The sequence below is a fragment of the Chrysochloris asiatica genome, unplaced genomic scaffold (genome assembly GCF_000296735.1).
Source record: "Chrysochloris asiatica unplaced genomic scaffold, ChrAsi1.0 scaffold00179, whole genome shotgun sequence".
In the NCBI taxonomy this organism is placed as follows: Eukaryota; Metazoa; Chordata; class Mammalia; order Afrosoricida; family Chrysochloridae; genus Chrysochloris; species Chrysochloris asiatica.
This window is the reverse complement of record NW_006408697.1, coordinates 4,156,102-4,181,981: the sequence shown is the minus strand read 5'-3', so window position 1 is coordinate 4,181,981 and position 25,880 is coordinate 4,156,102. Positions and strand designations below refer to the sequence as shown.

Below are 25,880 nucleotides of genomic sequence, written 5' to 3'. Positions count from 1 at the left end.
CTGAAGTATGAGAGACGAAGTTTGGCCATCTTGGCCTCCAAGGAGCACTCTGGCTGCACTTCTTCCAAAACGGATCTATTGGCTCTTTTGGCAGCCATGGCACTTTCAATATTCTCCTCCAACACCATAACTCAAAAGCATTAATTCTTCTACTGTCTTCCTTCTTCACTGTCCAAGTTTTGCATGCGTATGAGGTTACTGAAAACACCATGGACCAAGATAACTAGTTGTGATTATTTTGTCATTCTTTCCTCCCCACACATTTCTATTTTTACTCTGTAGTTATATATAATCATTATATATACACATTTCTATATTCTGCCTTCTTTGCACTGAACACATATAATCATTTCATTAACATTTCAAGTAGCTGTCTAATATTGCATAAAGTAGATTCATCATAATGTATTTAATGTTATCACTATTATTACATATTTAATCTGTTTCTATTTCATTTACTAATGGAGCTCTGGTAGCCGAATCGGGCTACAAACCTCAAGGTCAGCAGTTTGAAACTACCAGCTGTTCCATGGGAGAAAGATGAGGCTTTCTGATCCTGTAAAGATTTACAGCCTCAGAAACCCTGTACAGGGTCACTATGACTCAGAACTGACTCCATGTTCAAAACACCACCACCACCAATTCATTTTCTAGCACAAATAATGCAGAGATGATGACATTTGCTTATTCTTTTTCCATATTTTGAATTTTTCCTGAGAGTTGAACTAGTATGGTATGATAGAAGTATGGAGTCCTGCTGTGAACTAGGTGAACTAGTATAGTATGATAGAAGTATGGAGTCCTGCTGTGGCAATGTGGGATAAAGCACTGGGCTACAAATCGGTTTGAACTACAGGGTCTGTGGTTCAAACTCACCAGCCACTCCTTGGAAGCCCTATATATAGGGTTGCTATGAATTGGAAATGACTCAACGACACTTAACAACAGCAGCAACAACAACAATGCTGAACGTCTTCCCACCTGCTTGTTAATTCTCTGTCTTACATCAAGTGTGCTCATATCTTTTGCTCACTTACCTGTTGAGTCTTTAATGCTTTACTTTCAAATCTCTGTGTTAAATAATAAAAACATTCAATCTTTCACTTATTTGCTGAAAATACATTTTCAATTTTTAAAAACCTGTTGTTATATTTGTTAAATATATGAGAAAAAAACTTAAGTTCAAACCCATTGACTTTTTTCTTTGAAGTTTCTCTACTGCTTTTGAGCTTAAAAAGTTATTATACTCCAAAGAATTGACAAATGTCCTACTCTTCTTGAGAAACTTTTTTGAGTTTAACTCTTCAATCTGTCTGGCAAATACATTAGTGCGTAAGAATAGTGTATTTTAGCACCCTGACGTCATACTACCTACTTCCCTTAACCACACTGACAGAATTGAACACTGTAATTTCCCCTGTCTCATGATTAGTGACGCATCTTTTTTTTATTTACTCTCTTAATCATAACACTATAGCCTTTGGTGAAAAAAAAGATCTATTTCTCAACTATTTTGTTTCAGTGAGTTCTCTCTCTTTTTTAAAATTTTTTGCAAGGAGCATACCACACTATTTAAATGAAAGACAATTTTACATTATAGAGTTTACTATCTGGAAGAGCTAATGCCTCTCTTTCCTATTACTTATAATAATGTTATGAATCTGCATGACTCCATATGATAAGCACTTGACTTCAAACCAAAAGGTCTGCTGCTTGAGCCCACCAACCATCTGAACCATGTGAGAAAGATGAGGCTTTCTGCTCCTGTAAAGATTTACGGCCTCGAAAACCCTATACAGGAGTTGGAAGCAACTCGATGGCACTTACAACAATAACACAAATATATATAGTATTCATGGGAGGTGATCTAAAAACAACCTTCCTTCTATGGGCCCGCATGGTTTGCTTACCTATCATGGGTCAGTTGTTGAATGAGCTCCTGCCAGTGTCTACTGGCACTGAGATCTACTTTGTACATTCCTCTGATATGCTGAATCACCTTTTTCCTCTCAATTCCTTGGGAAAGTGACACAGCCTGGGTGATATCTGCAGCTATTTTCGATATATCCTTCGATTTTGAATCTAGACGCTGAAAGAGACTAAACATACAACAACACTGTTTATCAGCTAAGTTTATCAGAACATTAAATGTATAGTGAAACATGATACTTCAATTACTAAAAGTATATGTGAAAACAAATGGATTTCTAAATGTCATGAAGTTTAGAAAACATAATCCCAGTCTTAGTTACCTAGAAGTGCTGTAACAGAGCTGTCACAAGTGGATGGCTTTAACAAACAGAAATCTACTTTCTGACAGTTAGGAGAGAAGAAGTCTGAATTCAGGGCTCTGGCTCTAGGGGGAAGGTCATGGTCTTTACAGCTTCCGTTTCTTGTCTCTTTGGTGGCCTTCATCCATCTTTCCCCATCTCTGCTTGCTTGTTTCATCTCCTTGTATCTCAAAAGAGGCTGATTTAACACACTGTAGCCTAAGGAGCTCTGGTAGCATAGTGGTTACGAATCAGGCTGCTAATAATCTCATGGTCCACAGTTCAAAACTACCAGCTGTTCCGCAGGAGAAAGATAAGGCTTTCTGCTCCCGTAAAACTTTACAACTTCACTATTATGCAGGTTACTATGAGTCGGCACATCGACTCGACGGCACTTAACAACAACAACAATGAGTCGGCACATAACAACAACACGGCACACAACAACAATAACAGCTTAGAGTCCTAGTGTGGCACTGTCAGTCGGCTTGGACCAAAAGGCCAGCTGTTCAAACTCACTAGCTGCTCCTCGGAAACCCTGTACAGGGTCACTGTGACTCGGATGCCAACTCAAAGGCACTTAGTAACAGTAGTCGCCTGGAGTCTTGGTGTGACGCTGTGGGTTAATGCACCAGTCTGCAAAGCCATTTGAACTGCAAGGTCAGTGATTCAAGTTCACCAGCTGCTCCTCAGTAATCCTATACAGGGTTGCTATGAGTTGGAACCGACTTGATGGCACTTAACAACAACAACAACAACAAGGCTGGCCTCATTAGTATAACAAAGGAAATCATTTCCAAATGGAATTGAAACCATAGGCATAGAGGTTAATATTTATAACATAGATTTTGCTGGGGGGGAAGGGGAGATGACACACAATTCAATCCATAACAATATCTTACCTTTGTTGATTATTATTAACTGTTTTCTGCCAGGCAGCTTTATTCACACCTTCTTCAGTTTCATATTTCTTTTGTTCCTAAAAGATTTAGAAAATAATACACCATGGTCATTTAACATTGGCACGAAGCTCAAAAAACTAATTTAAAAAACTAACCAAGTACAAGAAAAAAATACTGACTCCAGGGACCAAAATAAGAAAACTTCTGAAACAATATTAAATTTTCTTTTGTTTTCCTAGAATTTGGGTCATGGAAATTAGAGTTAACCACGGATGAAAACCCGATGGGTCTCTTTAATTGCTTCTTCTATTTGCTTTTTCATTAAAGAGCCCAAAACCCAAACTTCATTCTTCAACTTGCTTGTCACTAAAACATACATGCCACTAAGTATTTCCAACACTAGTGAAACTGATACGGATAAAAATGACAATACAAAATCAAACTGTCCTTAAAATAAGCCTTAAAACAAACAAACAAACAAACTAGCAAAAAATCTCAGAATAAAGCAATATGATATAAATTTTTTTTTAAAATGTAAAGTTCATCTTCCAACGATTCTTTCATGATAGCCAGTGAGATCCTCTGACTCACCTCTTTGATTATCTTAATAAGGTCTGACTTTGTTGCAGCGCTGGGAGGGATGCACTTGGGGCCACACAATTTTAAAGCGCTCATAAGCAATTCCGCCATGTCTAGGTCCTCCTTAGTCAGCTCATCTTGGTGATTATGGATCAACTCTGACAAATACAAAGCTAACTTTGCTCCATGCTGTTGAAATAAAAGATAACAATTTCATTTAGTAATAAAGAATTTTAATTTTTTACTTAATAGCTATTGTTGTTATGTGCCGTGGAATCAATTCCAACTCATAATGACCCTGTATAGTGTTCCTGAGACTGTAAATCTTTATGGAACCAGAAAACCTTCTATTTTTCCCATGTGGAGTGGCTGGTAGATTAGAACTACTGTTCTTATAGTTAGCAGCCCAATTCATAATCTACTAAACTACCAGAACTCCTTATAGTAAATTGTTGTTGTTAAGTGTCAAGTCGGTTCCCACTCATAGTAACCCTGTATAGGGTTTCCGAGGAGCGGCTGGTAGGTTTGAACCACGGACTTTGTGATTCAAACCTACCATGAGGTCGAGTGCTTATCCTACAGGGTCACCCCAGAAGCTAGATAATTAGAAACTAATTCTTTTCCATTTTCATTGCAAAGAAGCCTAAATTAAACTAGTTTTCAAACCTATTTAATGACTTCTGGTGTGGCTCTGTAGGATCAGCACTGGACTAGGAACCACAAGGTCGGCAGTTCAAACAAACCAGGTGCTCCCCAGAAACCCTACACAGGGCTGCAATGATTCGGAATTAACTCGACAGCACTTAACAACAACAACTCTACTTAATGAAACCATTTCTCAAACCTAACTTTTGGATAAATTTATATTAAATCTTATAAGTGAGAGGGATGTAAGTTTATCATAAAATTGGTGCTGAGTAACTTTCTTGATTCAAAGAGTGTTGTAGAAGTTGAAAATCTCCAAGGAATTGGTGGTTTGGATCTCCCTCTCCTCTTTGCTCCCCTCGTACCCTCGCTCCTTAGATTGGCACAGTTCACACTATCGTGGTGTTGCTACTGATTCACAATGATTCCACAGGGCAGAGTATAACTGCCCACAGCGTTTCCTAGGAAACAGGACTTCTCACCACCTTCACCCAGACACCAGTCTTAGCATCACTACTGGTGGGACCATCAGACATGGATTTCTTGATGGGATGCAACATAATATACAAAGAATCACTTATCAAGTATTGTTGCCAAAAATAGTTGGGCTGAATTTAATAAAGTCTTCAGGTCAAATGCCTGTTTATAGGCAATACAGGAGATAAAGGGCCAAGTTAAATGACATCACGTGGAAGCAACCAGATATATTCAGAAGTTGGTTCAGTCTCTTCAACAAGACAGTGTCATGGAAAAACAAGTTTCTGTGCGGATTATTCCAAAATAAAAGAGATCTAAGAAACATAAATCAAATGAAATGCAAACCAAACACCTGAGAACACCGGGCTTGGGGAATGTCTAGGTCAGTTGGCACAACATAGCCCACAAAGACATTGTTCTACATTCTACTCTGGTGAGTAGCATCCTGAGGCCTCAAAAGCTTATGAGATGTTGGCTAACATGCAACTAACTACTGGTCTCTGCCTATCGGGAGCAAAGAAAAGTGAAGAAAGTCAAAGACTCAAGTGGACTCCAAAGGACCAATGGAACACACAAAGTACAGCCTCTGCTAACCTGGGTCCAGAAGAACTAGATGGGAGATGGGACCTGGCTAGGCTACACTACTGATAGCTCTGGTGAGCATTACAAGAGATGGACCTAGACAGAGCAGGAAAAAAATGTAGAACAAAATCCAAAACGATAAAACAGACAAGACACACTGGTCTGCCAGAGACTGGAGGGACCCCTACTACAAAGACCTTTGGACTCACCGCAGATCTGAAACTGAACTTACCCTGAGGGTCACCTTTCAGTCAGACAACAGACAGGCCATAAAGGGACCAATCACACCTGTGAGGAACTTACTTCTCAGAACAACTAACCACAGGAGACCAAAGGGTAGTTGTTGTTAAGTGCTGTCGAGTCGATTCCGACCCACAGTGACCCTGTATAGGGTTTCCAAGGAGCGGCTGGTGAGCTTGAACCACCGACCTTGCAGTTGAAAACAAAGTTCAGAAGGCAGGAAGGGGTGGCAAGAAGGAATGATGGTGATGGTGAATCCAGGGCACAGCTGGAGAGTGCCGTTATGCCCAGGGGTTTGCAACGAATGTTGTGAAACAAAATCGTATAAATTGTTGAATGGGAAACTAAAGTGCTGTGTATTTTTTACCCAAATCACAATAAAATGTTCACACACACACCAGAATTTAGAGGTAAAATGTCAGGATGTCTATCAGTTACTTTAAAATACTTCAGAAAAATAAGAATGAAACCAATATGAAAAAAATGAAACCAACATGAATAATTGTTAATTCTTGGTGATGGTTATCTGGCATTTAATATACTATTCTACTTTCATTTTAAGCGTGAAAATTCTCACAGTAAAAGGTACAGCAGCAAGAGAGCTTTAGAAGAATTATGGCGGTAGGAGTGGTGTGCCGCCGAGTAGGTTCTGACTCACAGCGACCCTGCACAGGGTTTCCCAGGCTGTCAATCTTTACAGGAGCAGAAAGCCTCATCTTTCTCCCGTGGAACAGCTGGTAGTGTCCAACTGCCGACCTTCAGGTTAGCAGACCGACTTGTAACCACTATGCTACCAAGGAAGCTTCTGAAGAAGGAATTCTAGAGAGGAATAATTCAAGGGAACAAACTTGGGATAAAGAAAAATAATTCTCTTCTCACAAAAAACTGGTCTGGAAGGGAAACCTGTGACGAACAGAATAATCCATGTGGCAGAGATTACATTTTCTTGTAATGTGTACAGTAAGTATTATTACTTAGAAGTTAATTTTGCCAACAAGTTAAATATGCATATTTCATTTTTAACTTCTGCATTGATACCTGTTCCATTGCATTTGGTTTAATGGAATTTTAAGATCTGAATTTAAATGTATTTAAATGTCAACAAATGGATCTGGAAGCAATTACATTTTGGGTGATATTTAAATTAGCACGCAGAGTCACACTACATCATTCCCCAAAAGCACAGAAGAGCATATGCAATGGTAAAAACAGCAAATATCATCTTAATAAAACACTTTAAATTAGGAGACACTGCTACCTGAGCACAAGAGGAAAATGAACGGATGCTCAGTGAGTAAAAGGCCTGAAGAGTTAGCCAATAAGGAATAATGCTAAATGACTAGAATGCTTTCATATATGTGTGTCTTAAAGGTGATGTGCTTCATGCAACTTTAAACATACTTCAGTATTCAATGACATTTAAAGTCATCTCGAAGAACTATCTAAAACATTTTTATTCATTTTGAATATCTAAAAAAAAAACCCATGATTTTCTCAAACCTGAAGTTGTTGATAATATCTCATTTTAGCAATCAAAGTAATCATTTATGCCTTGTAATAATCTATTTATTGCTTATAATTCCTGGGATTATAAAATGTACTATTATAGATGGTAGTGATGGTGTGCCCTCAAGTCAGTTCTGACACATAGCAGGCCTGTATAGGATTTGAGAGGCAGTAAATCTTTACTGAAGCAGAATTATGGGTGGTGGTGGTGCCGCAGAGTCAGTTCTGACTCATAGCCACCCTGCATAGGGTTTCCGAGGCTGTAAATCTTTTATGCGAGCAGAGAGCCTCATCTTTCTCCCATGGAACAGCTGGTAGTTTGCAGCTGCCAACTTTGAGGTTAGCAGCCCAACTCTTAACCACTACGCTACCAGAGCTCCTTAGAATTATGGACAGACATAAAAATACTTATTTTTGGTTTTAGTTCTCAAGGAACTGGCTTAAAGAACTGAATCTATTAAACATGAATTCTTAAAACATATAAAATAAACTGGTCAGTGAGGGTTATAAGAAGGAAGAGTTCCAAACACATTGAGGAGAGTTCTGAAGGAGGTAGAAACAGAGCTAAGTGTCTGGAGCAAGGATAGAGTGGGATTCAAATGGGCAAAAGAGAGGAGGGGGTGTGTCATGCCAGTGGACAACGTCATCAGGCAGCATGAATCGCCAGGATGTGGAGGTGAGCATAAGATAAGCATGGCACTATCTCCAACCCTGGATGAAGAGTTACAGAGAGGATAATCCATCAAAGTAACAATAGAAATGAAGACCAGGGCTTTAAAAATTAGATTACAAATGGAATACAACTTTGACACAGCTGTAGGATTCCTGATATGACATTGTAGGATAAGCACTGGATTGCTAACTGCAAGGTCAGCAGTTCAAACCCACCAGCTGCTCGTCAGAAACTGTATACAGGGTCACTGTGAGTTGGAACCAACTTCATAGCACTTTACAATAACACCACCAATGCTGTAAAAAGGAATGAGGAAGACCTCCATATGTGGGGTCTTTAAGTTTATAGAAAATATGTATTATGCAAACACTATGCATAGACTTTTTTTTTTTTTTTTAAACAAAATAAACTCATACTAATTTGTCATGAATAGCAGAGAAACACTGACAGATATAGTGCCGGAAGGCACTCAAAATGCAACTGGGGAAGAGCTGCCTCCTCAAAGTAGAGTTGACCGTGATAACACGAATGGAGTAAAGCCCGTGGGAGAAAAGCCCGCGGGACCTTCATTTGCTGATGGGGCACAACTCAGAATGAAGAGAAACAGCCGTAAACATCCACTGAAAATCGGAACATGGAATGTATGAAGTATGAATCTGGGAAAATTGGAAGTTGTCAAAAATGAAATGGAATGAATAAACATCGATATCTTAGGTATTGGTGAGCTGAAATGGACTGGTATTGGCTATTTTGAATTTGACAACCACATGGTTTACTATGCCAAGAATGACAAATTAAAGAGGAATGGAGTTGCATTCGTCATCAAAAGGAACATATCCAGATTAGTCATGAGGTACAACGCTGTCTGTGATAGGATAATAATGGGGCTGCGAACCTTAAGGTCAGCAGTTCGAAACTACCAGCCGCTCCACGGGAGAAAGATGAGGCTTTCTACTCCCGTAAAGATTTACACCCTTGGAAACCCTGTACAGGGTCGCTATGGGTCGGAACCGACTCGACGGCACTTAACAACAACAACAACAACAACAGGGAAGGCCAGTTAATACCACTATTATTCAAATTTACGCACCGACCGCTAACGCCAGTGAGGATGAAAGAGAAGAATTCTACCAATTTCTTCAATCTCAGATTGATCAAATATGCAATCAAGATGTACTCATCATTACTGGTGATTGGAATGCAAAGGTTGGTAGCAAAGAGGAAGGATCAGTGGTTGGAAAATATGGCCTTGGTGATAGAAATGATGCAGGAGAATGCATGATAGAATTCTGTTGGTTAAAACCAATAATTTGTTGATTTCATATATTTTCTTTAGACAGCATAAGAGATGACTATACATGGAACTCACCGGATGGAATACATAGAAATCAAATTGACTACATCTGAGGAAAGAGATGATGGAAAAACTCCATATCATCAGTGAAAACAATGTTAGGGGCAGACTGTGGAACAGACCATCAATTACTCATAGGCAAATTCAAACTGAAGCTGAAGAAAATGAAAACAATTCCACGAGAGCGAAAATATGACCTTGAATATATCCCACCTGAATTTAGAGATCATCTGAAGAACAGATTTGATACATTAAACACTAAAGACCGAAGACCAGAAGAGTTGTGGGATGACATCAAGAACATCATACATGAAGAAAGCAAAAAGTCATTGAGAAGGAAAGAAAAAAAGGAAAAGGTCAAAATAGATGTCAGAAGAGACACTAAAATTTGCTCTCCAGCATAGAGATGCTAAAGAAAATGGAAGAAATGAGGAGGTCCAAGAGCTGAACAGAAAATTTCAAAGATCAGCACGAGAAGATACAGCCAAATATTACAACAAAATGTACAAAGATCTGGAATAAGAAAACCAAAAAAGAAGAACACGCTCAGCATTTTTCAAGCTGGAGAAACTGAAGAACACATTCAAGCTCAACTTTCATTATTGAAAGATTCACTGGGCAAATTATTGAATCATGCAGAAAGCATCAAGAGAAGATGGAAGGAATACACAGAGTCACTATACCAAAAGGAAATGGTTAATGTTCAGTCATTTCAAGAGGTACCATATGATCAAGAATCACTGATACTGAAGGAGGAAGTTCAAGGTGCATTAAAGGAATTGGCAAAGAACAAGGCACCAGGAATTGATGGAATAAAAACTGAAATCTTTCAAGAAAGTGAGGCAGCACAGGAGGCACTCACACACCTCTGCCAAGAAATTTGGAAGACAACTATCTGGCCAACTGATTGCAAGAGATCCATATTTGTGCCCATTCCAAAGAGAGGTGACCCAATGGAAAGCAGAAATCATTAGACAATCTCTTTGATATCCTATGCGAGTAAAGTATTGCTAAAGGTAATACAGAAAAGGCTACAATCATACATTGACAGAGAACTTTTAGAGGCTCAAGCTGGATTCAGAAGAGGACATGGAACGAGGGATATCATTGCTGATGCCCAATGGATCTTGACTGAAATCAGAGAATATCAGAAAGATGTTTACCTGTACTTTATTGACAATGCACAGGCTTTCGGTTGTGTGGGTCATGACAAGCTATGGACAACACTGAGAAGTATGAGTATTCTGGAACACTTAATTGTGCTCATGAGGAATCTGTACATGGACAAGAAGCAGCTGTTCGAATAGAACATGGGAACAGTGAATGTTTTAAAATTAAAAAAGGTGTAAAACAAGGTTGTGTTCTTTCACCATACTTATTCAACCTGTATGCTGAGCAAATAATCCAAGATGCTGGGTTCTATGAAGAAAAATGTGGCATCAGGATTGGAGGAAGACTCATTAACAACCTGTAATATGCAGATGATACAACCTTGCTTGCCGAAAGTGAAGAGGACTTAAACATTTACTGATGAAGATCAAAGAGCACAGCCTGCACTATGAATTACATCTCAATATCAAGAAAACAAAAATCTTCACCACTGGACCAATAAACAACAATCTTATAAACGGAGAAAATATTGAAGTTGTCAAGGACTTTATTCTTCTTGGATCAACTATCAACACTCATGGAAGCAGCAGTCAAGAAATGAAACAACGTATTGCATTAGGCAAATCTGCTACACAAGATCTTTTTAAAGTCTTGAAGAGCAAAGATGTCTGCTTGAGGACTAAGGCGTGCCTGACTGAAGCCATGGTATTTTCAATAACCTCATATGCATGCGAAAGCTGTACAGTGAATAAGGAAGACCATAGAAGAATTGATGTTTTTCAGTTATGGTGTTGAAGGAGAACATTGAAAATGCCATGGCTGCCAAAAGAACCAATACATCCGTTTTGGAAGAAGTGTAACCAGAGTGCTCCTTGGAGGCCAAGAGGGCCTAACTTCGTCTCTCATACTTCAGACATATTGTCAGGAGTGACTAGTTGTTGGAGAAGGCTATCATGTTTGGTAAGGTGGAGGGTCAGAAAAAAGAGGAAGATCCCAACAAGATGGATTAGCCAAGTGGCAGCATCGATGGACTCAAGTGTGGCAACAGTGGTGAGGTTGGCCCAGGATCAGGCAGTGTTTTGTTCTGGTGTGCATAAGGTTGCTAGGAGTCAGTACTGACTCGATTGTACCTGACAACAACAAAAATTTGTTATAAAGAAGCTCTGGTAGCGTAGTGGTTGTGAGTTAGGCTGCAATTCTCAAGGTCAGAGTCCTGGTGTGGTGCTGTGGGTTAATGTGCCAGACTGTACAGCCATCTGAATTGCAAGGTCAGCAGTTCAAGCGCATCAGCTGCTCCTTGGAAACCCTATACAGGGTTGCTATGAGTAGGAACCGACTCGATAGCACTTAACAATAACAAGAACTTGTTATAGGAGTATTGGTGTGGTGCTGTGGGTTAATGCACTGGACTGCAAGGTCACTTTGAACCGCAAGGTTGGTGAGTCAAGCTCACCAGCTGCTCCTCAGAACCCTTATGGAGGATCATTATGAGTTGGTATCGACTTAACAACAACAACACACTTGTTATGTCTGAACAAATCTAGTTTGAAGCACTAAGAAGGCATCATTTTGGAGAGCCTCTCCCAGAACATAAAACAAATTCTGCTAAAATTTAAGCAAGAATAAACATCAAATTTATAGTGAAGCTAGAGTGGAAGAATGGTGAAATCACTGATGCTTTAGAAAACATTTATGGGACAGTGCTTTAGAGAAAAAAGCAGCCCAGAACAGTCCTGAAGACAAAACTCAATCAAAGCAATGGTTCCCAAGAGGTGGAAGTGGTCCAGTGACAGCAAATGTAGACCAGTGAAGAGCAAAGTCATGACAACAGCAGGCTTTTGGCTCTCTGGAGGGCCCCAAACCATAACATCTACTTATTCTGAGAGTGGAGTCCTGGTGTGGCGCTGTGGGTTAATATTCTCCACTGTAAGGTCAGTTTGAACTGCAAGGTCAGTGGTTCAAGCTCACCAGCAGCTCCTCGGAAACCCTATACAGTGACGCTGTAAGTTGGAACTGACTCGACGGCACTTAACAACAACAACAACATTCTGAGAGTGCTTTGAGAAAGTTAGCCAAAGTGTTAGGCCAGGAAAGCTTCATCGTGGTCCTTCTTCACCACTACAATGCCCCGGGGCTCATCCCCACCATCAAACAAGGGCAACTGTGTGATTATTTCAATGGGAAAACTTTAGGCAGCCACTTGAAAGTTCTGATTTGGCTCCTTTTTGTTTCCTAATCTTAAAATTCTACAAAGGACACCATTTTTTCCTTCAGTTAGCAGTATAAAAAAAGACAACAGTGACATAATTAAATTCTCAGGACCCTCAGTTCTTTGTTGTTGTGGAGGGATATAGAGTCGTTTCTGACCCATAGTGACCTTGTATCGGGTTTCTAAGGAGAAGCTTGTTGTTGCTAGGTGCCATCGAGTCGGTGCCAACTCGTAGCAACCCTAAGAATAACAGAACGAAACACTGCCTGATTTTGGGCCAACCTCAAAATTGTTGCCACGCTTGAGCCCACCGATGCTGCCACTTTGCCAATCCATCTCGTTAGGGGTCTTCTTCTTCTTCTCTGACGCTCCACCTCACCAAACCTGATAGCGACTAGTCCCTCCTGACAATATGTCCGAAGTATGAGAGACCAAGTTTGGCCATCTTGGCCTCCAAGGAACACTCTGGCTGCACTTCTTCCAACACAGATCTGTTGGTTCTTTTGGCAGCCTACGGCACTTTCAATATTCTCCTCCAACACCATAACTCAAAAGCATCCATTCTTCTATGGTCTTCCTTATTCACTGTCCAGCTTTCGCATGCATACAAGGTTACTGAAAATACCATGGCTTGGTTCAGGTGCACCTTAGTCTTCAAGCTGACATCTTTGCTCTTCAAGACTTTAAAAAAGTCTTGTGCAGCAGATTTGCCTAATGCAATACATTGATTTCTTGACTACTGCTTCCATGAGTATTGATAGTTGATCCAAGAAGAATGAAGTCCTTGACAACTTAAATCTTTTCTCCGTTGATACGAATGTTGTTTATTGGTCCAGTGTGAGGACTTTTGTTTTCTTGACATTGAGATGCAATCCATACTGAAGGCCATGCTCTTTGGTCTTCATCAGTAAATGTTTTAAGTCCTCCTTCACTTTCAGCAAGCAAGGTTGTATCATCTGCATATTGCAGGTTGTTAATGCGTCTTGCTCCAATCCTGATGCCACATTTTTCTTCAAAGAATTCAAGTTCTCAGGGTGGACTAAATAGCTGGCATCATCATTTACAAAGAGTCTTGAACTTGATGGAACTCATGTTGGTGAATAAAGCTCATATTTAAAATTTTTATCTGCTAATTCCATTTCCCCATGAACTTTTGAATGCCCTCATATACTACTATGGCATATCCTCTAGGATTTATGTGATGTTAAGTAATAAAGTTATTACTTTAGGAGCTCTGGTAGCGTAGTGGTTACGAATCGGGCTGTGAACCTTAAGGTCAGCGGTTCGAAACTACCAGCTGCTCCGCGGGAGAAAGATGAGGCTTTCTACTCCCGTAAAGATTTACACCCTCGGAAACCCTGTACAGGGTCGCTATGGGTCGGACCCGACTCAACGGCACTTAACAACAACAACAAGTAATAAAGTATGTTGCAGAAGTGTGTTTAGTTTGTGATCTTTGTTTTGTTGAGAAGGTCTACAATAATGCATGTTTTTATGTGTGTTTTTAATGTATGGAGTCCTGGTGTGGTGCTGTAGGATAAGCCCTGGACTGCTAACCATAAGATCAGCTGTTCAAACCCACCAATGGCTCCTCGGAATCCTATACAGGGTTACTATGAGTCAGAACCAACTTGACGGCACTTCATAAAGATATGTTGTTGCTGTTAAGTGCCATTGAGTCAGTTCCGACCCAGAGTGACCCTGTATGGTGAGCTTGAGCCACTGACATTTGTGGTTCAAAGTGACTTTGTAGTCTAGTGCATTGACCTTCAGCGTCACACCAGGACTCTCCTTAAAGAAATTCTATAGGGCATTTGTACTCTGCCATATAGGGTCATTATGCATCAAAATCTCCTTAAAGACACACAACAGCACTACAGTTCAAACAATAAAATGAACTAATACTTAGTGTTCATTTCTATGCGTTTGATAGCTACATATACACATGTAACCAATACCCAAAATAAGACAAAGTACATTTTTATCACCCCAAGAATTCCTTTGTTTCCTATTTAGTCCATTTCTCTCTCACCCCTTTCCTCTCCACAGACACTAATATCCTGACTTCTAGTCACCACATCTTAGTTTGTTTCCCCTAGTCTTAGACTTCATATGCATGGAGTCATAGAATATGTGCTCTTTTTATTTTTTTAGGATACAGGCATTAGGTGCAATTGTAGCTATTTTCCTTTTTATTACTGTATATATAATAGTCTATTGCATAAATAATCAGAATGTTTATATATTCTACTGTTGATGGCCTTTGGGTTGTTTGTAGTAGTTCTCTGAAGTAGTTATTCTATGTAAATGTCCATCTAGGACTCTTGAGGAGTCCTGGTGTGGCTCTGTATGATAAGCTCTGGACTGCTAACTGTAAGGTTCAAACCCACCAGCTGCTCTTTGGATACCCTGAGTATCTCTGAGTCAGAACTAACTCTGTGATACTGAACTACAATAAACATTACTCTTGAAGTGATAGAATGTATAGATTGCAATATTCTTTTAACAATTCTGCTCTTGGTCATAACAATGATCAAGTTGTTTTAAAAATTTTTAAATGATTAGTAAATACAGTTGTTTTAACTATTTTGTACACACATTACCTGGGTAATATACTTCTTAAAAAATTCCCTAACTATAACCCGCCCCCTTTTTTTCCCCTATCATTGAAGCTTTCTTGAAGACTAACACTTTAGTGGGAGGGGGTTGGGGAAACATAACCACTGTTTCCATTTAATCGGAGTGTTTGTCCATTAGGTATAGCTATCCAGACAGAGCGCATGCATGTCTGGGAAGGGAGAAAGATGGGATTTTTTCTATGAGGGAGCAGTAGGGGTTGGGGGCTGGGAAGGGGAGTCCGGGTTATTCTGTGGTTAGGTTAGGAGTTCCTTCTTGTGGTGGGAAATTCCATTTCTTAAAAAGAGTCTAATCAACTTTACAATAAAAGAGAATTAAGAGAGAAGAAGGGAAGGACCACGAAGGAAACTGCCACCATCCTTGCCTGGGGGCACTAAGTGTTCTGTCCTGAAGATTCAACTCAGAATAAACTGAAGGAGCTATCAGAGAAGGAAAAGTTCTTCTTGCTTGGTCCTCCATTTATAACACAAAATAGTAGTACTTTTATATTTAATGTAAAAACAACAAAAGAGTTATATTTAAAAAAATAAAAGTTCCCAAACAGTTTTTGAAGGAAACAATCACTCAAGATTTAGTAACTAACTACAAAAGTTCTTACAAAAACTCACAAACAGTACTAGTTAATTTAAGCATTTGGAAAAGATTGGAAGGAAACAGAGGTCAAGTTGAGACTGACAGGTGAGCAGCTGCAGACGTCTCTTCTATGAAAACTGTTTGGTAAAAGAACTGTATTGCATGATGTTAGGCATGAAAATACAAAGACAGTCACTTTTCAGTCCCAGCTTCATATTCTTTTGTAGTTCACTAACAGCTTTTACTTATCTTACTAAATGCTGGCATGCTTACTTGCAGGGATGGGCTGAGACAGTCTCGCAGTATTTCCTGGTGATTTGCTTCACGAACGATTTCAAAAATTTGCTTTCTTTCCTGTGATGGGTGGCTTGGCGACAAAATATGCACGAGCAGTCTCCCAAGCTGCATCCGGAAGGTCTCCTTACAAGACCACAGGATTTTAGTCCACTGCTGTTTAGACCCACTGGTTTTACTTGAACCCTTGAATCAAAACAGGAATGAAAGAGGATGAGACTTCTTATGCGAGAATACAGTAATCAATCAGCCCTAGGCAGTTGTGGTGGGCAATATAATGGAATGTATTTTATCCTAAAATTTTTTAAAGTAAAAATTGGAAATACAGATCTATACAAGTAGGGGTTTAAAAGAGAAGAAAAAAAAAAGAGAAGAAAAAGTCAAATTTCAAAGTCATTAAAAAATTACTGAAGGTTTGGAAAATATAAATAAATTAAAAGAAAAGAGTAAGAAAATTTAGTTATCATAGGAAAGCCCAGAGTGATTTTGTAATATAAAAGAGGAAGGATTCCTACTAAAGACTCAAATTAGTACTAAAATACAGTCACAAATTAAGAACTGCCTATATCCTGGTCATCAATATCCTCTAACAAGTAACCAAACTGGCTATTTCAACGGAGGTGTCATGAAGTCTAGTCCTATCTGGATTAAATTGCCAGGACCTGGTTTAAAACTGGAATCAACACATTTTAGTTTATTATGAGGTTTAGAAATGGCCTGTCCTAAAGGCTCTTGGAGTCCTAGCGTGGCGCTGTGGGTGAATGTGCTGGACCACAAGGTCAGTTTGAATCTCAGTTTGGTTCACCAGCTACTCCTCAGCAATCCTGTACAGGGTCACTATGAGTCGGAACCGACTTAATGGCATTTAACAACTACAACAGACAGGAGTATGGTTGTGTTCGATTGTGAATGTACTTATTAAAATAACTGAATGAAACATTTTCAAACGGTTGAAGTGGTGAATTTTATGTTAAGTGAATTTTACCACAATAAAAAACAAAACAGTCTATGAATTTAAACTCTCACAAAGTCCAACACTCTTCTAATGCTGATTTGACATGACTATATTAAAAAATAAGTCCCAGAATGTGAATTTAAAAGGCACTTTTGGAATGGGTGAATTTACAATATAGATTGTGCCATTATTAAAAATTCAAGTTGTCTATGTTTGTAAAAACCTTGTGAAAGGCACAAAGCAAGATTACTCTGGATACAGGATACAGGCACATATAATTTCTAATCTTTTTGTGCGAATGAACACTTGACAATGAATGAATTTACTTACAATAGATACTTTGAATCCTTCTACCAAATAGGTGAACATTTCTTTCTGAAATGGATTGGAAACAGAAGGGTGGTCGTGATGAATAACCTCCTCAAAAATTTCAGTCTGGGGAACTGGATTCTTGCTTTCTGGAGTACTCAAAATGTCAATAACATCTGTGTTAAACTCTGGATTAAAAAATAATAATAATAACAAAAAGTAGTCAAATCATTGACATATTGCCATGATAAATGATGAAACAGCCCCGGTAATTAGTAGTTCAGCTATGACAATATAAATGTGCAATAAGTATACTACTAGGTATAGTAGGAACACTGTAGTTAGTCATTAGATATTCTTTTACAATTATTTTTCAGAAGTTTTTTATTCTTATTTATTAAAACAATTTATATATGGAGAGGGTGTGCAATGTGGCTTAATGCACTGGAAAGCTAAGTCAGTTTGAACTGTAAGGTCTGTGGTTCAATCTCACTAGTTGTTCCTTGTAAACCTTACATAGGGTCACTAAGAGTCGAACCAACTTGATGGCACGTATCAACAACAATTTCTCTATATATGTAGCTTTGAGATGATATGTATAACCTGACACATGCAGGGCCACAGTAAGGCAGGTGAGGGCCCTAAGCAATGGTACTGAGTGGTGCCCTTGTCTCTGCTTCCTCACACTGCTTATAGGCTATATATAGGAGGTTTACACACACAAATGAATGTGGGTTAGCTATCCATAAGGCAACTTTTTAGTAATACCAATTTCTTAACAGAAAGTTAGTCAAAAGGGAAATGAAAAATAAAATACATCTATGGAATTTTACTATCTAAATATTATTCTATTTCCTAGAGGCATTGTACAGGAAGATAGGTAAATATTCTGATAAAATGTATGTAATGTTTTGATAGATACCTACTGTTATTGAGAAGACAAATCTACAAACACACTCATTGTTGCAAAACAGAAACGTATTTTGCACAATAAATACTGAATTCTGTATTCTCTTAGCTTTCATCAGCATATACCAAGTAATATCAAGTGCTACATCCCACACAACAGACAGTAAAACCAAAACTCACTTGAGGCATAAATGAAAGTGTCTCATGTTAGATAAACATTGACATTTCTAGTAGTTTTCAACATTTCCTATGTTAACATTATGTTGTTGTATAATATTATAATATATATGTATATTATACTGTATATATATGTTAGTATAATATTAAACATATATTACATTGCATCCATGCACATGCCAAACATACTTTAAAGTTACAGTTAAAAATACTATTGTTTATAAAACTTAGGATGTAACTCTCTATAAAAACTATCAGTTTAAAAGTAATTTGATTAAGTTGCAGTGGTGAACTTATTGAATTCCCTCACTCTTACTTATCATCTGGGACTGGAATTCCTATTGGTTGTTTACTAGGACATCAGCAAGAGCACACCTTTGTGCTGGCATCATGGCAAAGAGCCAGCCCTCCTGGATGGAACTGCTGGATCAGCAGATAGAGATGTATAAGACAATTCTCTCAAAATGGATCAAAGATCTATTCTCTATTAGTAGAATCTATTCTTGCCCAGTTGCTTATGTTGGGTCCAGCTTCACATGGTGTAAATGTAGCAATAGTGACACTCAACAACCCATCCCCATTTCTTGTTTATTAGAAAAAAAAGAATATTCTTTCAAGAGATCCACCAAGATACGGCATTTTAATTACACTGGAGACTGTTGTCAGTGAAGGTGTTGCATGTGGGAGCCCCCATGACTGGTGTGAACTTTACTTCTGGCTGACAAGATCCTCCATATACTGGAGCTGGTACCAGTTTCATTTCGTGACCAGCTAGCTCCCTTTCACTGTGATCCTTAGTTTTTTTTCATCATCTCCATGATGAGCTCTTATATGATCAATCAACATCAGAATATGATCTGATGTGCCCTGTTTGGCATTTACGGGTCTTCCCTTTGGACAGCTGGTACCTCTGTGTGATTGATGCCCTAAGCACATATTTACATTGCTTACACATATATTTATTATTCTAACATAAATCAAAATAAGAGAAATTTCTAATACTTTTGCTCTTGTTGTTAGGTGCCATTGAGTTGGTTCCAACTCATAGCAACCCTACCTATGTACAATGGAATGAAGCACTGCTTGGACCTCACAATCGTTGCTATGTTTGAGCCCATTGTTTCAGCTTCTGTGTCAATCCATCTCATTGTGGGTCTTCCTCTTAGCTCTTGGCTGCTAACCACAGGTTGGCAGTTTGAATCCATCACCTGCTCCTTGGCAGTTGGCTTCTGTACAGATGACAGTCTTGGAAACCATGCAGGGCCATCCTACTGTCCCCATAGAGTGACTATGAGCTGAAATGGACTCCAGGGCAATGTGTTTTGGTGTGGGTTTATTCATTACAGAGTCTCTATGAGTTGGCATCAATCAGCCCTGATCGGATGTGATTATCCTATTGTTGTAAACGCTGTGAATCCTCATTTCTGTTATGTTAATGAAGTTTGATGCAATCTACAGGATTAGGCTAAATCTTGAGTCAATTTTTTTGAGATATAAAAGGCGAGAGAAGTGAGCAGAGAGACCCACTGCTACCAACAAAGCAGAGCCAGGAGTGGAGTGCATTCTTTGGATCTGGGTCCCTGCACTGGGATGCTCCTCGATCCAGAAGGAAAACCGATGTCAAGACACCTGGAGATCTCCGAGGAACTGGAGCCTACAAACACTGAAAGGACACAAGGGCCTTTCTCCATAGACAGTACTCTCAACTTGGCCTTCTAGCACCCCAAGCTGTGAGAGAACAATCTCTACTTGTTAAGGCCATTCACTGGTGGCATTCCTGTAATAGCAGCACAAAGGAGTTAAGACAGGGTGTATGTGATTCATTAGAGGTACTATGAACAGGATGAAACAGCTAGCCATAGATAAAAAAGATTTGCAATACACATCTCTGACAAAGAACATACACCCAGACTATATAAAACACTCCTACAAATCATTCACAAGAAGCTGGCACAAGACAAGAAAAGGTACTTTAGAAAAGAGGGCATACCAACGAGCCAAAAAACATAGAAAAGGAGCTCATTATTATGAGCATTAAAATAAAAGCCACAGTAAGATACTACCAGAAAACACAAAAAATGCTCTAAGTAAAAATCCCAACAACACTATGTTTGACAAGGATGTGGAGCAATTATACGTGAGAGTGTCAGTTAGTGCACCATTTTAGAAATAGTCTAACAGCAGTTACTAAAGTTTAACATGCATAATTCCACTCCTATGAATACAACAGATAAAAATGAGAGTACATATTACCCAAAGACAAATACAGAAATATTCATGATGATATAATCACAAATGCCGATCAACAGTACAAAGTCTAAATAAACTGTGTCATATTTATACCATGAAATAACTACTCACCAAAAATGAAAATGAATGAACTACTATTACACTTAATGGTGGCGGCTGCATGCCTTGGAGTCACTTCCAACTCATAGTGACCCCTCTTCTCTAGGGTTTCCAAGGCTGTAAATCTTTATGGGAGCAGAAAGCCTCATCTTTCTCCCCTCGAGTGACTGGTAGATTCGAACTAATGAACTGTGGTTAGCAGTCCAGCTAGAAATCCACTGCACTAACTGGGCTCCTTAGCATGGATTGATTTTACAAATATAACACTGAGCAAAAGAAACTTGGTACAAACACACACATACCATACTATATCTAAGTCCTATATGATTCAAGAACAGGCACAATTAAATTTGGTGATAAAAGGCAAATTGTTGTTGTTGTTGTTGTTATGTGCCGTGGAGTCGGAACCGACTCATAGCGACCCTGTACAGGGTTTCCGAGGGTGTAAATCTTTACGGGAGTAGAAAGCCTCATCTTTCTCCCGCGGAGCAGCTGGTAGTTTCGAACTGCTGACCTTGCGGTTCACAGCCCGAGTCGTAACCACTACGCTACCAGAGGCAAATAGGTGAGATTATCTTTGGTGAAAGGACAATGAATAGGAGTGATAAAAAAGTAAAACTCAAAACACTAGGCATAAATCAAATAAAAATTCAAGTAACCCATAGGAAGGCAGGGGGAAAAACACACACACACACTCAGCAGAGGAGTAACAAGAACTAAAAGAACAACCAGAAAATACAATAAAACAAGAGCAATGGCAGCCTTAAATCCTAATATCATGAAATTTATTTTAAATGTAAGTGGTCTAAATACATCAATTAAAAGATAAAAATTGGCAGAATGGATTAAAAACACGATCCAACTATATGCTGTCTACAAGAGACTCACTTAAAATTTAATAATATGAGCAGGTTGAAAATAAAAGAATGAAAAACAACAACAACAACAGAAAAAACCTGGATGTAAATAGTATTAAAAGGAAAGCAGAAGTGACTACAGTAACATCAGACAGATTTCAGAACAACAAAAATTACCAGAGACAAAGAGGGACTTTAAATGATGACAACAACATTAATCCACCAAGAAGAAAGCAATCCTGAATGTTTAAACACCAAACAACAGAGCTGAAAAAACAAATACACCAGAATACGTGGAAACTTTAACCCCCTTTTCAACAGTTGATAACAACATTAGACAAAAAATCAGTAAGGATACAGAAGAATTCAACACCACCATTAGCCAGCAGGATCTAATCAACATTATAGAACACTTTGGTAGCGTAGTGGTTGGTTATGAGTCAGGCTGCCAACCTCAAGGTCAGCAGTTCGAAACTACCAGCTGTTCTGCAGGAGAAAGATGATGCTTTCTGCTCCCGTAAAGATCTGCAGCCTCAGAAACCCTGTGCAGAGTCACTATGAGTCAGAACCGACTCCACGGTACTTAACAACAACAACAAAAACAAGAAACAAGTATCAATTTAGATCACATCCTCGATCATAAAACAAACAGCAAAACTACAGGGTCTGAAATAATACAGAGTATTTTCTCTAATCACACTGGAATTAAACTGCTAATAATAACGACAACACAAAAATCTCCTAACACTTGGAAATCAAAGAACATACTTCAAAATAATCCATGGATCAAGGGGGAAGCATTAAGAAAAATAATGAAAATCTGTTGAATTAAATGAAAATAAAAACACTGCATATCAAACTTTGTGGGCACAGCCAAAGCAGTGCTGGCAGGGGCGTTTACAGCACTTTATGTGTAAATTAAATCAATAATCTACGTTGCTGGGTCCTAAAACTAGAAAAACAATAGTAAAATAAACTCAAAACAAGCAGGAAGAAGCATATAATAAAAGAGAAGAGCAGATATCAATGAAGTTGAAAGCAGAAAAAAATAGAGAAAAATCAGTGAAACAAAGAAATAGTTCTTTGAAAAAAATCAATAAAAATTTCAAATCTCTAGCAAGTCTGGCGTAGAAAAAACTGAGAAGACACAAATGACGAATTTCAGGAATTAAAAAGGGAATATCATGATAGATCTTGCAGAATCCAAACACAGCGGTACAGGCAATGGTAAAAGAGCTCTGCACAGGAACTCTGACAAAGGAGAGGGCACTGAGCCACTCCCTCAAAGACCCGGGTTACTGAGACAAAGACATCATTTCACAGCTCTGTAACCACTAAGGACTCCTGGTGGGGCACTGTAGGGTCAGCACTATTTGAAAATCCAAGTCATTATCATGTTCATAGGATAAAAAAGAAAAATCAAATGACTTTGTCAAAGGATACAAAAAAAGTATTTGACAAAAATTCATGAAACTTTGGGGAAGGTAGAGTCCCCACTGAATACTTTTCATCTTGTCTAGATGCGTTTGGTGAACAGAGAAAGGGATTAGGTTCCTATGATTCAACAGTGAGTAATTGTTTTCATGACTAATTGTGACTGTCACAACTGTAAAGGTAGAAATTTTGTAACAAAAACAGGGGAGTAGTTAATCTTACAGTCTAGAAACAGAGGACCCTAGGACTACCAAGGGAGAAGAGCACAAACGGAATGCGGGACCTTATCCAGAGAAGCAGCAACACCAGAGATGGGGATATGGAGAGAGAGAGCAGCTGAGGACTCTAGATTCATGGAAAGAGAGGGACTAAGAGCTGGTGGCCAGCAGGCAGACTTGCAGAATGTGCCCTTTGGTGGTATAAATTATTATCTATACCTGAGTGTTTTTTGTGTACAACTCCCACCCCCAACAAAAACAAACAACAGAGGGAATGGAAGCAAAATACTGTTAAAGGATGATGCACAGAGGAGATTGTAATCACTGCAATGAAACAATGGTGTAAAACTGATATTCTCCCATGTAAACTATCACTCAGTTTACAATTTAAAAAAAATTCATGAAACTTTCAGAAAAATAGGCACAGATGGAGAATTTCCTCAACTTTAAAACAGTAACATTATGCTTAACAGTAAAAGACTGACTGTTTCCAAGGACAAGGACATCTGCTCTTACCACTCTCATGTGAGATAGTTCTGAAAGCTCCAGGTACTGCAATAAGGCAAGAAAGTAAAATAAAGGACATATAGATCAGAAAGGATGAAATCAGACAGCCTCTCTTTGCAGATAACATGATTAACACCATCGAGGATTCTGAGAAACCTACAAAACAACACCTAGGATGACTAAGTGAGTTCAGCAAGCTTGCAGGATTCAAGGTAACCACATAAAAATCTATTGTATCTCTACATACCAACAATGAACACATGTACAATAAAGTTAAAAATACAATATTATTTATAATAATGCTGACCAAGGTTCAAATCTAACAAGACGTGTACAGGACTTGATGGCTAAATAGAAACTACACAATGTTGATATAAAGAAATCAAAGAAAATTTAAATAAATGGAGAGAGCTACTACATTCACGGATTTTAAGACTCAACATGCTAAAGCTGTTAGATCTCTCCATTAACATACAGATTTAATGCAATTCCTATCAAAATCCTGCCAAAATCTTTGTAGATATAGACAAGATTCCTAACCTTAACATGGAAAGGGAAAGGAACTAGAATATGTAAAATAATTTTGAAAAAGAATATATGGGAGGAAACAGCCTACCCAAATATAAAGAATTATTACATAACTCAAGTTAGAATCCTGGTGTGGTGCTGTAAGATAAGCACTGGACCACAAGGTCGGTTTGAACTACAAGGTCAGCAATTCACATTCAACAGCTGCTCCTCGGAACAGACTCAATAGCACTTAGCAACAACAATAACAACATGTAACTAAAGTTAGCAAAACTGTGTGGCATTGGTGAATTGCTGCTGTTATGTGCCATCGAGTCGGTTTCCAAGGATTGGATAGAGTTTCCAAGGATTGGCTGGTGAGCTTGAACCACCAACCTTGTGGTTCAAACTGACCTTGTGGTCCAGAACATCAACCCACAGTGCCACACCAGGACTCCGGTGAAGTAATAGATACATAAATAAATGAACAGAAGAAAATACCCAGAAACAGATCAACACAACTCACAGATATGTCTAAACAGTTCTTGAGAAAGGGGCAAAAGCTACAGCCTTTTAATACACTGTGCTAGAATAAATGTCAAAAAAAAGAAAGAAATTTCATATCTTATACAAAAGTTACTTAAAATGCATTATGGACCTAGGTAAAATGTAAAACTTAAAAGGAAAAAAAAAAAAAAAAAATCTTTAGGATCCAAGATTTCTTGGATACCAACAGAATGACCCATAAAAAGATAACTAATATACTGAACTTCTTCAAAATTTAAATTTTGTTTTGTACTTTGTTAAGAGGATGAAAAGTCCAGGAGAAAATATTTTCAAACCATTTATTTGACAAAAGACTGTTGTTGTTTCTTAGGTACTGTCGAGACGGTTCTAACTCATGGTGACCCTGTATAGGGGTTCCGAGGCTATAAATCTTGGCATATAGGAATAGAAAGCTTCATCTTTCTCCAAAGGCAGCTGGTGGATTCGAACCACTGACCCTGCAGTTAGCAGTCCAACACATAACCCACTATGCGACCAGTGCTCCCAAGCATGCTATACTATCCAGCAATAAAAAAGGTACAAAAAATGAGGCAAATACACTCAACAAACCTGGATAAATAAATCTCCAGAGATTTATTTAAGTGGAAAAAAAACAAATCTCAAAAGGTTACAGGCTGGACATTTGAGCTTGACCAGGGAGGCGGAACTTGCTGGCGGATAGGGTAGAGGTGCAGTGAAGTTCTCCGTCAGTAATACCACAGAATACCAGGCGAAGCGGGTTCAGGGCAGAGCTCCAAAACTCGGAACCACAAAGGTAGGAATATTTTAAAAGTTTGAAGGTTTATAGCTAGTAGAACTTGTAGTGGAAGTAAGAAATCCCATACTTTTGAATCTGCCGGGCTCAGCAGCCCAGAGCCAACAACTTGGGCAAGACCAAACAACAGGACCAGGTGGGGGAGCAAATAGACCCACTGGGAATTAACAACCACAGGAAACTCGGGGCAAAGGTGACAACACTATTTCTTTGACTTTGCTTTGTTCTGATTTTTTTTTTTTTTTTTTTTTTTCTGGTCATTAACTTTCTGCACACCTCCATCTTG

The 25,880-nt window shown here is 38.7% G+C and overlaps 1 protein-coding gene across 1 annotated transcript in view; it reads right to left on the bottom strand.

Moving 5' to 3' along the window:
* LYST (lysosomal trafficking regulator) overlaps nt 1-25,880 on the bottom strand; it is a 222,988-nt gene that overhangs the window by 80,334 nt on the left and 116,774 nt on the right. The window contains exons 28-32 of the mRNA XM_006872009.1: nt 17,337-17,503; nt 16,031-16,237; nt 3,764-3,940; nt 3,173-3,249; nt 1,911-2,099 (exon numbers count right to left, since the gene is read on the bottom strand). Coding sequence (XP_006872071.1) covers nt 1,911-2,099; nt 3,173-3,249; nt 3,764-3,940; nt 16,031-16,237; nt 17,337-17,503 — 817 coding nt within the window. The remainder of the gene's footprint in view (nt 1-1,910; nt 2,100-3,172; nt 3,250-3,763; nt 3,941-16,030; nt 16,238-17,336; nt 17,504-25,880) is intronic.